Source organism: Prunus avium, chromosome 1 (genome assembly GCF_965620075.1).
Source record: "Prunus avium chromosome 1, drPruAviu1.hap1.1, whole genome shotgun sequence".
Classification (NCBI taxonomy): domain Eukaryota; kingdom Viridiplantae; phylum Streptophyta; class Magnoliopsida; order Rosales; family Rosaceae; genus Prunus; species Prunus avium.
In genome coordinates, this window is record NC_142284.1 from 53,395,812 (window position 1) to 53,411,693 (window position 15,882).

Consider the following 15,882-nt stretch of genomic DNA (forward strand, 5'->3'; position numbering starts at 1 on the left):
CAACGTAGCGGAGGAAAGTTGCTCTCGTGGTAAAAACTTCTGCTTGTCTCTTTGGCAAAGTGTAGACCGTTGAAAGGGAAAACTTCCCTGTTAGTACACTTGAACGTGCTTCGCATATCACCCACACACAAAAGCTGGGCATGCATGTGGCTGAAAACAATCCACATCCTGAGGAAAACCATTGCATAATTCAAGATCTCTACTCTGTAATTCAATTATTGATACATCATCTACTATTTTTTCTTTATGGGGTTTGAAAATTTGGAGATGCTCATTTATTGCATCTGAAATTAACAAGTATAGTCAATGGATTGATATACGTGTTTAGATTGCCTAAACAAATCAAAGTATACTTTTATATATTATATTGAATTGATGTACTCAATCAACATATATATGCTTGAATTCACCCTCCAAATTGATTGTTTTACTATTTTCTCTGTACTCAATCTAAGTCTACCTTTTAGGACTTTTAGAATTTTAACCACGTACTCGAGGGAGATTTGAGGAATCTAGAAGGGGATTTGAGTACTGCAAGAATCTCAATAGGGTTAGTGAAGTGATCAAGGAAACCTTGAGTGGCTAAATTTCTAGATCTTGAAGAAAAAAAAAAGGCTTAATGTCTTTCATGTGTTTTAAAAATATTTAGTGTGTTGCCAAATTGATTGTCATGCTCGGGTTGCTCACATCAAAAGGAAATGAAGGTAGTTGAGGTTCCACTCTAAAACCAATTGACAATGGGGGGAGTAGTGTAACTCCTTAGGAGCTCTTTCAAGGTTTGATAACTTTCCAGTGTAGGACATTTTCACTTTTACATTCTCACATGGAATTGGTGATAGTGTGGCTAGTAGCTAGGATTTCACATTAGAGGGGGCCCTTCATAAAACTTGTCTTCTCTTTATAATTATCATGAATTTCATATTTTAAATTGGTTAAATACTAATTTCATCATCTACAGTATTAAAGACTTAAAAATTAACATTTTATATTCCAATAGAGAAAAGAAATAGAAAAATAAAGAGTTTATAAAACGCAATATTAAGGTACCCAACTCATTTTTTTTTTAAAAAAAATGAGGAAAAAAAAATTTCACAAAGCTTTAAACAAAAGAGGAAGAGAAAGAAATGTTAAAACTTTAGGAGTTTTTAGTGCAAATATCTTAATCTACCGTGGCGAGGAGAACTATGGCTTATACCATAGTTTTCTAGTAGTGTGGCTCCGCCCCTGCTGGTAGCGCAGCTTGGCAGTGCTCAAAGGTGTGGCAGGCGGTGCACCGGTGTTGCTGGTGATGCCACGATCGACTTAGGAGATGAGGGAAGAGGAGATAAGGGTTATTAAATCTTTTTTTTTCCCCCTTAAGAAAAGGCTAAAATCTAAAAGAATAATAAATAAATAATAAATATTTATTGGCTGGCCACATAATCTGACCTGGTATATACAAATAAGCTTCCACATAATGTAGTGAGTTAAATGCGGTCAATTGACTGTTTGGACAGTATTTTTCACTATTTTAGCAGTACCTGTGGCTATATTTATTTTTCGAACTCTATTTATATTTCTGATTTTATATATGTATAATCAGGTATATTCTTGTAATAATTCAGGCGGAAGAGAATGCAGGTCCATTATAGCTAGCCAGCCCCACTCCATTATGCAGAGTCGTACAGACAAAGTTTCCAGGTCGCACATGTTGATTGTCTTTTCTTTGGTCGACATGCAAACTCTGAACTTAGGTAAATTCTTAATTAATCTCATCGATCACCTTTTCCTTGGTGGGGTGGCTTGGCTTGTTAGCATAGATTAAGTACATATATTTCATCTTTTTCTTAAATATTCTACCCTATCCCTGAGTTGGTGGCTTTTAGCTTATCCCTGAGTTGGTGGCTTTTAGCTTATCACATATAGGTAATAAATTGTTTTGGTGCTAGGTAATTTGCTTTCATGTATAGTAAGCAAAGTGTTTTGATTTGGAAGCCTGCCACAAAAATTAAATATGGAAGTAAGAATCTTATTTTATTTTCTGTGTTGAAGGCCTAAATTCCTTAGAATCTTATCTTTTATATGAGGCCGATTCTTTAATAACACCCAGAAAGTCTTATTTGTGAAATATGTATATAAGCACAAAATCACATAAACCATTGCAGATTAAATAACGAGCATCAAAATATGGTAAACTTTATTGCGTGGTTCCAATCTACTTGGATAACCCTACCTCAAAGCTAGAACTATTGAACTTCAAGCCCTAGAATTGGGCGCAGATGCTCATACACTTGGCACCTTCACAAACCCTAATACATTTATCACCGTTGGCGTTCGATATTGGGGGTGTGCATTGAAGAGTTTCCTTGCAAGGAATGGTCCAGCAACCCACAATCACGATGGCGGCGAAGATTATAAATAGACCCATGCAAAGTACAAAGTAGAACTCACGTAGATAATTTGTAACAACAGGAATGACCCTCCTTCTATGCTTTGGTTCCGGTTCATCCTTAATTTCTACGGCCGTAGGATGTTGAGAAGCAACCTCTGGATGTTGAATCTTTGTCGTATCCCAGTAGGTTAATATTTTAGTTTTGAGCCTTTGATCTGACGGTGAAGTTTCTAGCTTCCTCAGATCACTTTCCAATTCAATGAGCTCACTCTTGGTTTGGTGTCTCTGCATGACGCTTCTTCTATAATTGCTTCCAATTACAAGCAATGAAACCAAGTTGAGTATGGCTGCTATCAGAGAGAGGCTGAAAAGGAACCAGCGATCTGAGCATCTGAGCGCTGTGGTGGCAGTGAGGATAGCCCCCAAAATAATTCCTTGAAAGACGAAGTAGTAGTTTGCAAGGTTGAAGGCGCTCGTTTGAAGTTGATTTACTCGATCATCCTCCTTCTCAATGATAGTTTGCAACTCCTGTTTTCTTTTCTCCATGTTTTCTCTCTTTTCTTTGTCACCATTTGGTGGACATGGATGGTTAACCATACTCATACTAAGAGAGCTAAAGATAAGAATGCAAGGAGTCTTAGAGTAATTCAAGTCCCCTCCTCCTCCATACTACTTATGTATACAGGTATACAGAGATACTTCTGTCGGCCTTTTGAATATGCCAAAACACTCACTGTCTCTCACACTCAGCTCAACATTATTATACATGGGCACAACCAAACCAATTATTGTAAATATAAAAATAAAAAATAAAAAATAAAAACTTACGTAATCATTCAATTTAAAAAAAAAAAAAAGAAAAAAAAAAAGGAAACTCAGTAAAGGCCTACTCATAGTATAAAAAAAAAAATTTAAAACAAGAAGAAAAACTTACCCAATTGCTCAATTCAAAATTAAAAGAGGAAACTCAATAGAAACTCAATTTAAACTTATTGCTTAAATCAATTAACCTAGTATCAATTAGGAAATTGAAAAAGACATGATAGAAAAACTTGATTATGTAAAGTTAATTGATACTTTTAAATTGAAAATGCAAGATGAGTAATATTTAATCGATGTTTTGATGCATTTTATAAAGTTCTTATGTAAATTACATATTGACTGTTTCTTTTCTGTTACAATTGTGAATTTCAGTTCATGTAATATTTTTTTTAATTTATTGAAGAAAAAAAATCACATAAATATACATATAGAGTATAAGGTCCCATTTAGGATGTTCGCCTAAGACCTCCAAAATTTAGAGCCTGAACAAGATACACAATAGAAGTCAATGGGGGTAGTTCATAGTGGAAACGTCTAAGGTAACCCCTAAGCACAAATGTGTGTGTGAGTAATTCCTTCCCCTTCCTAACTTTGACAGGAAAAAAGAAAGGGCAAGATTTCCATTCATAGTGTTGTGGACCGAATCAACCCAAAAAACAGAGGAAGAATAATGGAGGAAAGTTGCTCCATTGAAGCGTGAGAACATCTCTTTGGCAAAGTTCACACTGTTGAAAAGGATTACGCTTCAACCTGTTTTTGCTTTACAGAGATCACCCGCACACAAAAGCTTGAGCATTAAAATAATTCAAGATCTCTGATCTAATTCAGTCATTTCAAGATCAAGGGTGTCTTAGTGGTGGGACCCCTAATTTGTCTCTAATGATAATTTGCAATTGATAATGTGATGTTGCGTGCCGGCCAAAAGATTAACGCGGCTGGCTGGTGCTGAAGTTTTCTTTATGGGTCTGAAGTTTTTGAGATGCTCTTCTTTTCGCGATAATCTCTTCACTAGAGAAAATGTGTCATATTGAGCTTTTGGATCATATGGTTGAGCCCACTAAACTAAGGCATAAGCCCACACCAACGTCCGAGGAAAAATCGTTTTCGATCCCCTGCTCCCCGCCTTTTCACTAAACCCTATATGTCATTTTTTGTCTTGTACAACAGAAAATATGAATTCCAATCTTCTATATAAGTACCTATATGTCACTTTCTGATTGTTATTGGGTCTTACATGCATTATTGTTATTGGGTCTTACATGCATTAACGGTCAAAAATTACTTACGTGTGAGCGATTGTCCTATTTTAACACAGTTGTTCTCGTAATAGTTGAAAAATAAACTCTAGGGTGTGTGCTTCACTTATGTTATGATGAGATTCACACTCTTAAGCATTTCATGTGAATACAATGAACAGCATTTGAATTACGTTAACTGTAAAAACATGTATGAAATATATATATATAGAATTATAGATAAGAAAAGATGCATATTCACACAGGGAATTTGAAGACGGCATGTTTGACCTCACCGGAAACACACCACAACATAGCTGCTGTTGCATATGAGTCATGACTGTCTATAAGAGGATGTCCCAGTTTATTAATTATAAGATGGAAATCATCGGCTGGCAGTTAGGTGTTGACCACAACATTTTTCTTAATTTTGAGAATATTTCCCTTTTTGCTCCACTATTTTAGCCTCTCTAAAAGCTCAACATTCACGTCCTCTTTCTTCCATTTTCAGCTGTTGCATCTGTGGCTCTATATATATTGATTGCTCTTGTGAACATTTTTACTGTTTATAAGAAATCGTGTTCTTCAATTTGTTTTATCATAGTTAGAAGATTAAATGTTGTATAATTTGACTAGTTTTGTGATTCTTCTGGTAAAAATTCAGTCGGCAGAGGATACGGGTCCATTAAGGAAGAAAGTTTTCGGAACCTGGCCTCTCTCATAATACAGTTGGTCCGAAGCCAGTTCCACATCATTATGCAGCAATCCTCCACAAGACTTTCTCTCGTTAAAGGACAAACTTAGACGACGAAAGCTCCCAGGTCCCAGCACATGGAGATTGTATTTTCTTTGGTCGACTAAATTAAATTTGGCACATGCATACACCAAAACCTATATGTAAATTGTTTATCTCATCATCGGTAAGGTGCCTATTTGATCTTTCTGTTAAATATTAGCGTAAATAGTGTTGTACCTATTCCTTGATGGATATTGAACGTTTTGGTGGCTGAGAGCAGGCTGTAAGTAAATAGTTATGAATGGTGCTTAGATAGTAGCTACTGAATCGCTGTGGCCTATCACACCATCTAGTTACTGAGCAATTTCATACAAATAACCATCGATTTTACATAGAACGAACCGAAAAATAAAGATAAAAAAGCAATATATAGTAGAACACATACAAACATAGAGACCCAGGACTATTTGTCAGGCCCGGCCCTGAGCCAAGGTAGGAAGTGCGACCGCCCTGGGCTCTGGCTCAAGGGAGGGCCCCAAATTTTTATTTTTTATTTTTGTCATTGTCAGGTCATATTCAACGGTTATATAAATAAAATAAAAAAATATTGACATAAAGTAATGCCAGCGGTGTTGGTTCGCCTAGTATTTAATTCAAGTTCTTCCCAAGTTCGAATCCCAGCATATTGCGTTTCATTTCTTTTGCATTTTTTTTTGGTCTTCAAGAATGTAAGTTCTTTTTAGTAGTTTTTTTTTTGTCTGAACCACGAGGTGGTCCTGGATGGGCCCCAACTATGAGTGGCACCTTTAAGCCTTAACTACAACCCAGACTAATCCCCGATCACACCGGGTCGGCCCGTAAGGGGTAAAGTGCTGGCCAAAGTGATAACTTCATACGAGAGTAGTTCTTTTTAGTAGTTCAATGCTTCTTTTCTTTTCTTTTTTGGGTCTTCCATCGTTTCTTATAGAGAGATGTATATAAAACAAGCAGGTTCTTTTTTAGTACTCCAAAGCTTTTATATACATCTCTCATTTTATAATATTATGTAGAGATATATATAAAAAACCACATAGATACATCTCATTTTATAATACTATGTAGAGATACATTTCTCATTTTCTTTTTCGTTTTTGATCCTTTCTTATATAGAGATATATATAAAATAAATGATATTATGCAGATCTCATTTTATAATATTCTACATCCACATAGATTTTTCTTGTGTTGTATATATATGGTCCATTTTTGGGGTTGCCCCGGGCCTTGAAAATCTCAGCGCCGGGCCTGCTATTTGTTAGTGTTAACACTTTATTTAGTACAAGAAATATGGTAAGCTTTATATTATATATGGTACCAATATCTATGAGAAGAAAACGCCAAATTCAACATAAACTTTATTGTACCAATCTACTTTGGAGAACGCTAGCTCAAAGCTAGAACTGTTGAAGGCTCTAGTATTCTGTGCACATGCTCATACACTTGCCACCTTCACATACCCTGATGCAGTTCTCAGTGTTGGATATGGGCTGTATGCATTGAAGAGCTTTCTTGCAAGGAATGGTCCAGCAACCCACAATCACGATGACGGAAAAGCATATAAACAGACCCATGCAAAGTAGAAAGTAGAAATCACGCATCTGTTTATGATGATTATCAACCGGCACAACCCCCTTGCAGATCTGCCTTTGTTCCCGTTCATCCTTAATTTCTACAGTTGTAGGATCTGGAGAAGCAACCTGCCCTGAAGCTTCTATTATCGTTGAAGTCCAGTACGATAATATGTTACTTTTGAGCCCATGATCTGAAGGTGAAGTTTCTAGCTTCACCAGATCACTTTCGAATTTATTTTGCTCAATCTTGGTTTGGTGTCTCTGCAGGACACTTCTTTTATAATTGCTTCCAATTACAAGCAATGAAACCAAGTTGAGTACGGCTGCAATTAGAGAGAGGCTGAAAAGGAACCAACGATCGGAGCATTGGAGCGCTGTGGTGGCAGTGATGATAGCCTGATAAATGTATTATTTCCTATATTTTTATACCTCTTTTATTTGGTTTTTGTAGGGAAAGTTAATTAAAAAGAGCATTATTACCTTACTTTCCTTATTTTCAGCGATTCTGCGCTCTTGGAAGGATTTCAACTGAAAATTGACTTTTCGAATGAATTTTAGCGCAAGGCCAATTGGAGAAGAAAGCTAAGACATTGAAGATCATTGTGTCAAAGTTTCATAATTTTCTACCAAGCCAAATGCTCCAGACTTGCATGTCAAGACAGCCTAAGTTGAAATCCCGTCAGAACTGCACTGCTGTTGAAGATTGAAGATTTGAAGACCTTTCCGATTTTTCCTAGTGGCGTGTAATATATGCTTGGAAAGCTTAGAGATAAAGCTACGTTTCTCATATTTTTCCAGAATTTACTAGGAATTGGAACGACCCCAAAACGTGCGTGCAAGATGGCTGACGTGTTTCCAAGTCAAAAAAGGATTCTTTCCTAATTTGTTTCCTTAATTGTTTGGGATTTTTGTTTTGCTTTAGGAGAGTTTTTCCAGACCTTTTAAGAGTAGGGTTTAGTTGTTTTACACTATATAAGGTCACCCTAAGGATCTCCTTAGGATCATCCTCCCATATACCATACTTTTCCACCAACTTTCATACACCCAGAGAAACATCCGAGAGAGAGCCAAGGATTTGCTGCTGCTTGAGGAGCTTTCGAAGGTGTTCCTGTGGAGACTCCGAAGATCAAGTCCATCGACCAAATCGGTTTTATGACAATAATTCTCTTGTTTATATTTTCTTTTGTCATGAACTAATTTCCCTTGCTAGGGCTACGATGTAGCCTAACCATGAATACTTAATTTTTATAGTTATATTAATTCCTGATTATTATCCCATGTTGAGTATTTGTTACTGTTCTTAATGATTTAAATATCTAGCTAATATTTAATTGATGATCCAAGCGGAGACCGAGAGGAGATGTTTGGTGTTTGCTTCTTGTAACAAATACCATGACTTGAATGAGTGCCTGAGAGGGACTAACATGACTCATGCAGTTTTCTTGCAGGTTCTCATAGAACTTAATGGGTTCTTGATTTTCTAAATCTGTTGCTTGAGAGAGAATGGGTTGTTAATTAAGAATACTTTTGGTTGAGCCCGAGAGGGGATATCGAATGAATTAGGAGAAACCAACTGTCAAAATGGATAGTAATTAGGGTTAATTAGCTATAAGAATTAAGTGGAATTGGTTATGGTGAAATCGGATGCTCTAGTGTCTCATCATCTTAATTTTCTATCATTAATTAAATTGCTATTTTTCATAATTGATTTAGGTTACTTAAATCAATCAATCTTCTTAATCAATTGTTCAGATAAACTTTTGAATTAATCATAATTGGTAATTAATAAGAAATTACAGTCTTCGTGGGAACGACACTCTACTTACTTCTATATTACTTGTGCGGATTGTGCGCTTGCAAAAAATTCACAACATAGCCCCCAAAAGAATTCCTTGAAAGACGAAGTAGTAGTTTGCAAGGTTGAAGGCACCCGTTTGAAGATGGTTTACACGATCGTCCTGCTTCTCAATTACAGCTTGTAGCTCCTCTTTTCTTTTCTCCATGTTTTCTTTTTCTTCATTGTCACCATTTGGTGGACATGGCTGGTTAACCATACTTAAACTAAGAGAGCTAAAGATAAGAATGCAGAGAGTCTTAGAGTAAAGTCCCCTCCTCCTCCATACAACTTATATACACAGAGATACTGTTGGCTTTTTGAATAATCCAAATACACTCACTCTCACACTCAGCTGCACCTGCACCTGATTCTATACACAACAAAAGACTCAAAGTAAAGCAAGTCTTCTCAGTTCAGGACGTCCGTTCTTTGTTAAATAACAGATTTTGTACTGATAATGTTGTCGACACCGTATCAACACATATAATCGAGGACGGATTTTGTATTGATAATGCTGTCGACCGCCGTATGAACCGAAAAAAAAAAAAAAAGCGGAGGAAAGTTGCTCTCGGTACAAACTTCTGCTTGTTTATTGGAAAGTGAGAACATCTCTTTGGCAAAGTGTAGACCGTTGAAAGGGAAAACTTCCCTGTTAGTACACCTCAACGCATATTATCCACACACAAAAGCTTAAAACAATTGAAGATCTCTACTCTGTAATTCAATTATTTGATATATCATCTTCTCAAGGGTGACTAGTGGAGGGACCACTATTTTTGTCTTTGGTGACAATTATCAATTGATTTTGTGATTTTTCTGGCCGAATAAGATTAACGCACGTGGTGCTGAAGTTTTCTTTATGGGTTTGAAAACTTGGAGATGCTCTTCATTTGGGGTCATTGGGCTTTTGGTCATCTTTTTAAAGTACTTGAACATGCAATTGATCTTATGTAAATGATTTATTGCATCTGAAATTAACAAGTATCAAGTCAATGGATCGATATATGTGTTTAGAATTTTCGCTGTGCTTAAACAAATCGAAGTACACTTTTATATGATATATGATTTATCTTCAATTGATGAACTCAGATCAACATATATATGCTTGAGTTCACCCACCAAATTGATTGTTTTACAATTTTCTCTGTACTCAACATATATAACTAGTGTAGAGGCTAAAAAAGAGTGTTAAACCTAATCTATGTCCACCTTTTAGGACTTTTAGAATTTTAACCACTCGAGGGGTATTTGAGCACTGCTTGAGGAATCTAGAAGGGGATTTGAGTACTGCAAGAGGAATCTCAACAGGGTTTGTGAAGTGATCAAGGAAACCTCAAGTGGCTATATTTCTAAATCTTGAAGAAAAAAAAAAAAAGCTTAATGTCTTTCATGTGTTTTAAAAATATTTAGTGTGTTGCCAAATTGATTGTCATGCTCAGGTTGCTCACATTAGAAGGAAATGAAGGCAATTGAGGTTCCACCTCAAAACCGATGTACAACGAAGGGGAGTAGCCCAACTCTTTATAAGCCCTTGCAAGGTTTTATAACTTTCCAATGTGGGACATTTTCACCTTTACATTCTCATAGGGAATTGATGATAGTGTGGCTGGTAGCCAGGATTTCACATTAGAGGGGGCCCTTCATAAAACTTGTATTCTCTTCATAATTATCATGAATTTCATATTTTAAATTGGTTAAATACTAATTTCATAATCTACACAATTAAAGATTTAAAAATTAAAAATTTATATTCCAATAGAGAAAAGAAAAAAGAAAATAGTTCGTGAAGCGCAATATTAAGGTACCCAACTCATACAAAATAAAAAATTTGAGAAAAATAAAAAATTCACAAAGCTTTAAACAAAAGAGGAAGAGAACTTTAGGAGTTTTTAGCGCAAATGTCTTCAACTACCGTGGCTAGGAGAACTGTGGCTTATACCATAGTAGTGTGGCTCCGGCCCTGCTGGTAGCGCAGCTTGGCGGTGCACAAAGGTGTGCCACGAAAAATAAATATGATAATATGGAAGTAAGAAAATATGAGTTACAAGCAGAAAAGGCAACTTTTTTTATTTTCTGTGCTGAAGGCCTATATTCATTAGAATCTTATCTTTTATATGAGGCCTGATTCTTTAATAACACCCAGAAAGTCTTATTTGTAAAATATGTATACAAGCACAAAAACATATAAACCATTACAGATTAAATGACAAGCATCAAAATACGTTAAACTTTATGGTCGTTCCAATCTACTTGGATAACCCTAGCTCAAAGCTATATAGAACTGTTGAACTTGAAGCCCTAGAATTGGGCGCAGATGCTCATACACTTGGCACCTTCACAAACCCTAATACATTTGTCACCGTTGGCGTTCGATATTGGGGGTGTGCATTGAAGAGTTTTCTTGCAAGGAATGGTCCAGCAACCCATAATCACAATGACGGCAAAGATTATAAATAGACCCATGCAAAGTACAAAGTAGAACTCACGTAGATGATTTGTTACAACAGGAATGACCCTCCTTCTATGCCTTAGTTCCGGTTCATCCTTAATTTCTATGGCCGTAGGATGTTGAGAAGCAACCTCTGGATGTTGAATCTTTGTCGTATCCCAGTAGGTTAATATTTTAGTTTTGAGCCTTTGATCTGAAGGTGAAGTTTCTAGCTTGCTCAGATCACTTTCCAATTCAATGAGCTCACTCTTGGTTTGGTGTCTCTGCATGACGCTTCTTTTATAATTGCTTCCAATTACAAGCAATGAAACCAAAGTTGAGTATGGCTGCTATCAGAGAGAGGCTGAAAAGGAACCAGCGATCTGAGCATCTGAGCGCTGTGGTGGCAGTGACGATAGCCCCCAAAATAATTCCTTGAAAGACGAAGTACGTAGTAGTTTGCAAGGATAAAGGCGCTCGTTTGAAGTTGACGTACTTTATCATCCTGCTTCTCAATGGTAGTTTGCAACTCCTGTTTTCTTTTCTCCATGTTTTCTCTCTTTTCTTTGTCACCATTTGGTGGACATGGATGATTAACCATACTCATACTAAGAGAGCTAAAGATAAGAATGCAAGGAGTTTAGCATAATTCAAGTCTCCTCCTCCTCCATACAACTTATAAATACAGAGATACTTCTGTTGGCTTTTTGAATATGCCAATACACTCACTGACTCTCACACTCAGCTCAACATTATTATCCAACATACACAACAAAAGTCAATGTTGTGTATGTTGCTGTGTATGTTTTGTAGTGCCATTCATTGTTAGACAAAAAACGTATGAGGTAAGGTAACCCCCTTCCTCTTTCTACCTTGGACAAAACAAAAAAGGCACGATTTCCATTCATTGTTAAAGGACGGATTTTGTATTGATGATGTTGTGGACCAAATCAACACAAAAAACAGAGAAAAAAACATAACGGAGGAAAGTTGCTCTAAGTGCAAGCTTAATGCTTCTCCATTGAAACGTGAGAACATCTCCTTGGCAGAGTTTACACTTGAAAAGGATTACGCTTCAACCTCCTTTTGCTTTACAGATCACCCGCACACAAAAGCTTTGAGCATATGTGGCTTAAAACAATTCACGGAGGAAACAATTAAAATAATTCAAGATCTCTAGTCTAATTCAGTCATTTCAACTGATAATGTGATGTTGGCTGCCTGCCAAAAGATTAACGCGGCTGGCTGGTTCTCAAGTTTTCTTTATGGGTCTGAAAATTTTGAGATGCTTCTTCTTTTCGCCTAGAGAGTAGAGAAAAGAGCTAAGGTATAAGCTTTAAAGCCATCTCCAATTATAAGGCTAAATGTAGTCAGGGCTAAATATTTAGCCCTCCAAAATATTAATTTTTTAAAGAATAGTACAGGGCTAAATTTTTCCATCTCCAGCCATGCAGGGCTATATTTTAGGGTCTTTCATATTTTATTATTTTGAGAAAAACTATGGTACAACACTCATACATTCCACAACTATGTATTGTTTAATTTAATTAAACTACTATTTAGAGACAATATTACATGACCAAGAATTTTTTATAATTTTTTTTAAACAACACTTGAAAACATTTAAAAATGTGACCATATTTATAAATAAATAAAATTTATTTTTTTAATAAAAAAGATGGGTTTCAATGGTCTAACCTCCAACAATCATAACCAGTAATTTTTTTATAATTTTTTGACGAATTGAAAACATTTAAAAAGGTGACCACATTTTTTTAAAAAAATTATTTAAAAAGTTGGGTTTCAATGTCTAACCTCCAAAGGTAGGTCATGACCAATAATTTTTTATAAATTTTTCTTAAACAACACGAATTGAAAATGTTTTTAAAAACTTTTAAAAATATATTGATGACGTCAACGCTTTTATTGTTGGCTGTTGGATATGCATTTGCACGAGATGATTCGTGCTCTTGCCCACACTTGATAATTTATCTTCTTCAAAAGCACATGCATGGGGCCCACAAAAAATTTGGCATAGGCCAAAGCTGGGCTAAATGTGGCCCGATTGAAGGGCTAAAAGGCCAAATGTGGCCCTCCAAATTTAGCCAAAATTTTGTTTAGCCCATGGCTGGAGATAGCCTAAGTATCTCTTCTTTGACCCTATAGCTGAGACAATACCAGAAGCTTTTAGATCCTCTGCTTGCTTTTTCCACTTCTTTGGGCATTCTTTCGTCTCAATGAAGTTTTGCTTGTTCACCCAAAAAAAGAAAAGAAATTTCAACGACACAATATCGTGTAAGAAAAGTCTACAAAAAGTTGTTGTTGCTAAAATATGAATGTGGTTTGAATACTTTAGGTTGATTGTATTCTTCTTCATAAGGAGATATATATAGAAGTTTACATGAGTGCTTTAAAAGGAAATAGATACAGTAAACAATTGGGAGAATATCTCTTAATTATACAAGGATATGTCAACTATATAAAATAAGAAAGTAAATCCCCTAATTAATCAAGGAAATAAATCTCCTTGATTAATTGATAGTTCACATCAACAGTTGTCACACGCCAATCATGCAAGCGAATGTATCAACCGTAACCATGCACGGACCTTGCAAGCCGGCTGGGCAGAACTTACACTAGAAAGATACACCTAGTCAAGGAATGTAATGTGCCTTGTCCTCAAATGCATCTCTATACATAAATAAAAGTCTTAACAAAAAAGAAATTCAAAATCACCACATAAATTGAATTCAACACAAACTTTAATTATACTGAGACAACAAAATAAAAAATAAAAACCAAACTCACAAAGAATTGATGTAATTATTACAACTCAAAAAAACTGCAAAACCAACGGAGATGATAGAAACCAGAGTCGCAACCATGAATAGTAAGAGCTCTACTTAATTATGCTTTTTTAAAAAGAAAAAAGAAAAAAAGAAATCTTGTTGGACTTTCGTTTTCTTTTTGGCAAATTAAAGGTAGGGGTCGTTTTTAATAAACACCAATACCAAATAATTGGATATTTGGAAATTGGACATTATCTGTCTTCCATTTTCTTGGATTTACCAAAAAAAAGACAATATTTTTCTTAATTTTGAGAATGTTTAATTTTTTTTTTCTCCGCTATTTTAGCATCTTTAAAAGCTCAACATTCACGTCCTTCTCTTTCTTCCATTTTCAGCTGTTGCATCTGTGGCTATATTTATTTTGGGGAAATATATGTATATATATATATATACACACACACATGGATTGCTCTTGTGAATAATTTTACTGTTTATAAGAAAGATTGGGTGTCTTCAATTTGTTTGATCATAGTTAGAAGATTAATAATTTGACTAGTTTTGTGATTCTTCTGGTAAAAATTCAGTCGGCAGAGGATACAGGTCCATTAAGGAAGAAAGTTTTCGGAACCTGGCCTCTCTCATAATACAGTTGGGTCTGAAGCCAGTTCCACACCATTATATACAGTTGGGACAAATTAGACGACGAAAGCTCCCAGGTGCCAGCACATGGAGATTGTATTTTCTTTGGTCGACGAACTTGACTAAATTAAATTTGGCAGCACATGCATACACCAAACGTATGTAAATTGTTTTATCTCATCATCGGTATACTAGTGCCTATTTCATCTTTCTGCTAAGTGTTAGCGCGTAAATAATATTGTACCTATTATTCCTTGATGGATATTGAACTTTTGGTGGCTGAGATAGAGAAGGTTGAAGTAAATTGTTATGTTGCTTAGATAGTAGCTACTGAATCGCTGTGGCCTATCACACCATCTAGTTACTGAGGAATTTCATACAAACAACCATTGATTTTACATAGAACGAACCGAAAAACAAGGATAAGAAAGCAATAGATCAGAGTAGAAGGAACACATACAAACATGGAGACCCGGGACTATTTGTAACACTTTATTTAGTACATGAAAACATGGTAAGCTTTATATCATATATGGTGCCAATATATAGGAGAAGAAAACACCAAATTCAACATAAACTTTATTGTACCAATCTACTTGGATAACGCTAGCTCGAAGCTAGAACTGGTGAAGGCTCTAGTATTCGGTGCACATGCTCATACACTTGCCACCTTCACATACCCTGATGCAGTTCTCAGTGTTGGATATGGGGGGTATGCATTGAAGAGCTTTCTTGCAAGGAATGGTCCAGCAACCCACAATCACGATGACGGAAAAGCATATAAACAGACCCATGCAAAGTAGAAAGTAGAAATCATGCAGCTTTTTTTGATAATTATCAACAGGTACAACCTGCCTTTGTTCCGGTTCATCCTTAATTTCTACAGTTGTAGGATTTTGACAAGTAACCTGCCCTGAAGCTTCTATTTTTATTGAACTCCAGTACGATAATATGTTACTTTGGAGCCCATGATCTGAATGTGAAGTTTCTAGCTTCTCCAGATCACTTTCCAATTTATTGCGCTCAGTCTTGGTTCGGTTTCTCTGCAAGACGCTTCTTTTATAATTGCCTCCAATTACAAGCAATGAAACCAAGTTGAGTATGGCTGCTATTAGAGAGAGGCTGAAAAGGAACCAGCGATCTGAGCATCGCAGCGCTGTGGTACCAGTGACTATAACCCCCAAAATAATTCCTTGAAAGACGAAGTAGTAGTTTGCAAGGTTGAAGGCACTCGTTTGAAGTTCATTTGCACGATCGATCTGCTTCTCAATTGTAGTTTGCAGCTCCTGTTTTCTTTTCTCCATGATTTCTTTTTTTTCATTGTCACCATTGGGTGGACATGGATGATTAACCATACTTAAACTAAGAGAGCTAAAGATATAAGAATGCAGAGAGTCTTAGAGTAAAGTCCCCTC

At 36.0% G+C, this 15,882-nt stretch overlaps 3 protein-coding genes and 1 pseudogene across 3 annotated transcripts; all 4 read right to left on the reverse strand.

Moving 5' to 3' along the window:
* Positions 1-2,150: 2,150 nt before the first annotated feature.
* On the reverse strand, positions 2,151-3,068 carry LOC148298012 (uncharacterized). Its single transcript, XM_088253340.1, has one exon. The coding sequence runs from the start codon at positions 2,972-2,974 to the stop codon at positions 2,243-2,245; it is 732 nt and encodes a 243-aa protein (XP_088109466.1). The 5' UTR covers positions 2,975-3,068; the 3' UTR covers positions 2,151-2,242.
* A 3,531-nt stretch (positions 3,069-6,599) lies between these two features.
* On the reverse strand, positions 6,600-8,828 carry LOC148298013 (uncharacterized). The gene is made up of 2 exons (XM_088251124.1): positions 8,652-8,828; positions 6,600-7,170 (listed from the first exon to the last, which is right to left on the reverse strand). Exons 1-2 carry the CDS (start codon positions 8,826-8,828, stop codon positions 6,616-6,618), a joined length of 732 nt encoding a protein of 243 aa, XP_088107250.1. The 3' UTR covers positions 6,600-6,615.
* Positions 8,829-10,832: 2,004 nt separating this feature from the next.
* On the reverse strand, positions 10,833-11,668 carry LOC148298014 (uncharacterized; annotated as a pseudogene).
* A 3,268-nt stretch (positions 11,669-14,936) lies between these two features.
* Positions 14,937-15,882, reverse strand: LOC148298015 (uncharacterized). Its single transcript, XM_088255614.1, has one exon. It carries the CDS (start codon positions 15,820-15,822, stop codon positions 15,103-15,105), a length of 720 nt encoding a protein of 239 aa, XP_088111740.1. The 5' UTR covers positions 15,823-15,882; the 3' UTR covers positions 14,937-15,102.

What these genes read in the sequence shown, in the direction of transcription:
- LOC148298013 (XM_088251124.1), bottom strand. Translation starts at nt 8,828, where the DNA reads ATGGTTAACCAGCCATGTCCACCAAATGGTGACAATGAAGAAAAAGAA. An exon ending in TTCAAGGAATTCTTTTGGGG is followed by an intron (nt 7,171 to 8,651) that starts GCTATGTTGTGA and finishes TACATTTATCAG; the next exon opens with GCTATCATCACTGCCACCAC.
- LOC148298012 (XM_088253340.1), bottom strand. Translation starts at nt 2,974, where the DNA reads ATGAGTATGGTTAACCATCCATGTCCACCAAATGGTGACAAAGAAAAG.
- LOC148298015 (XM_088255614.1), bottom strand. Translation starts at nt 15,822, where the DNA reads ATGGTTAATCATCCATGTCCACCCAATGGTGACAATGAAAAAAAAGAA.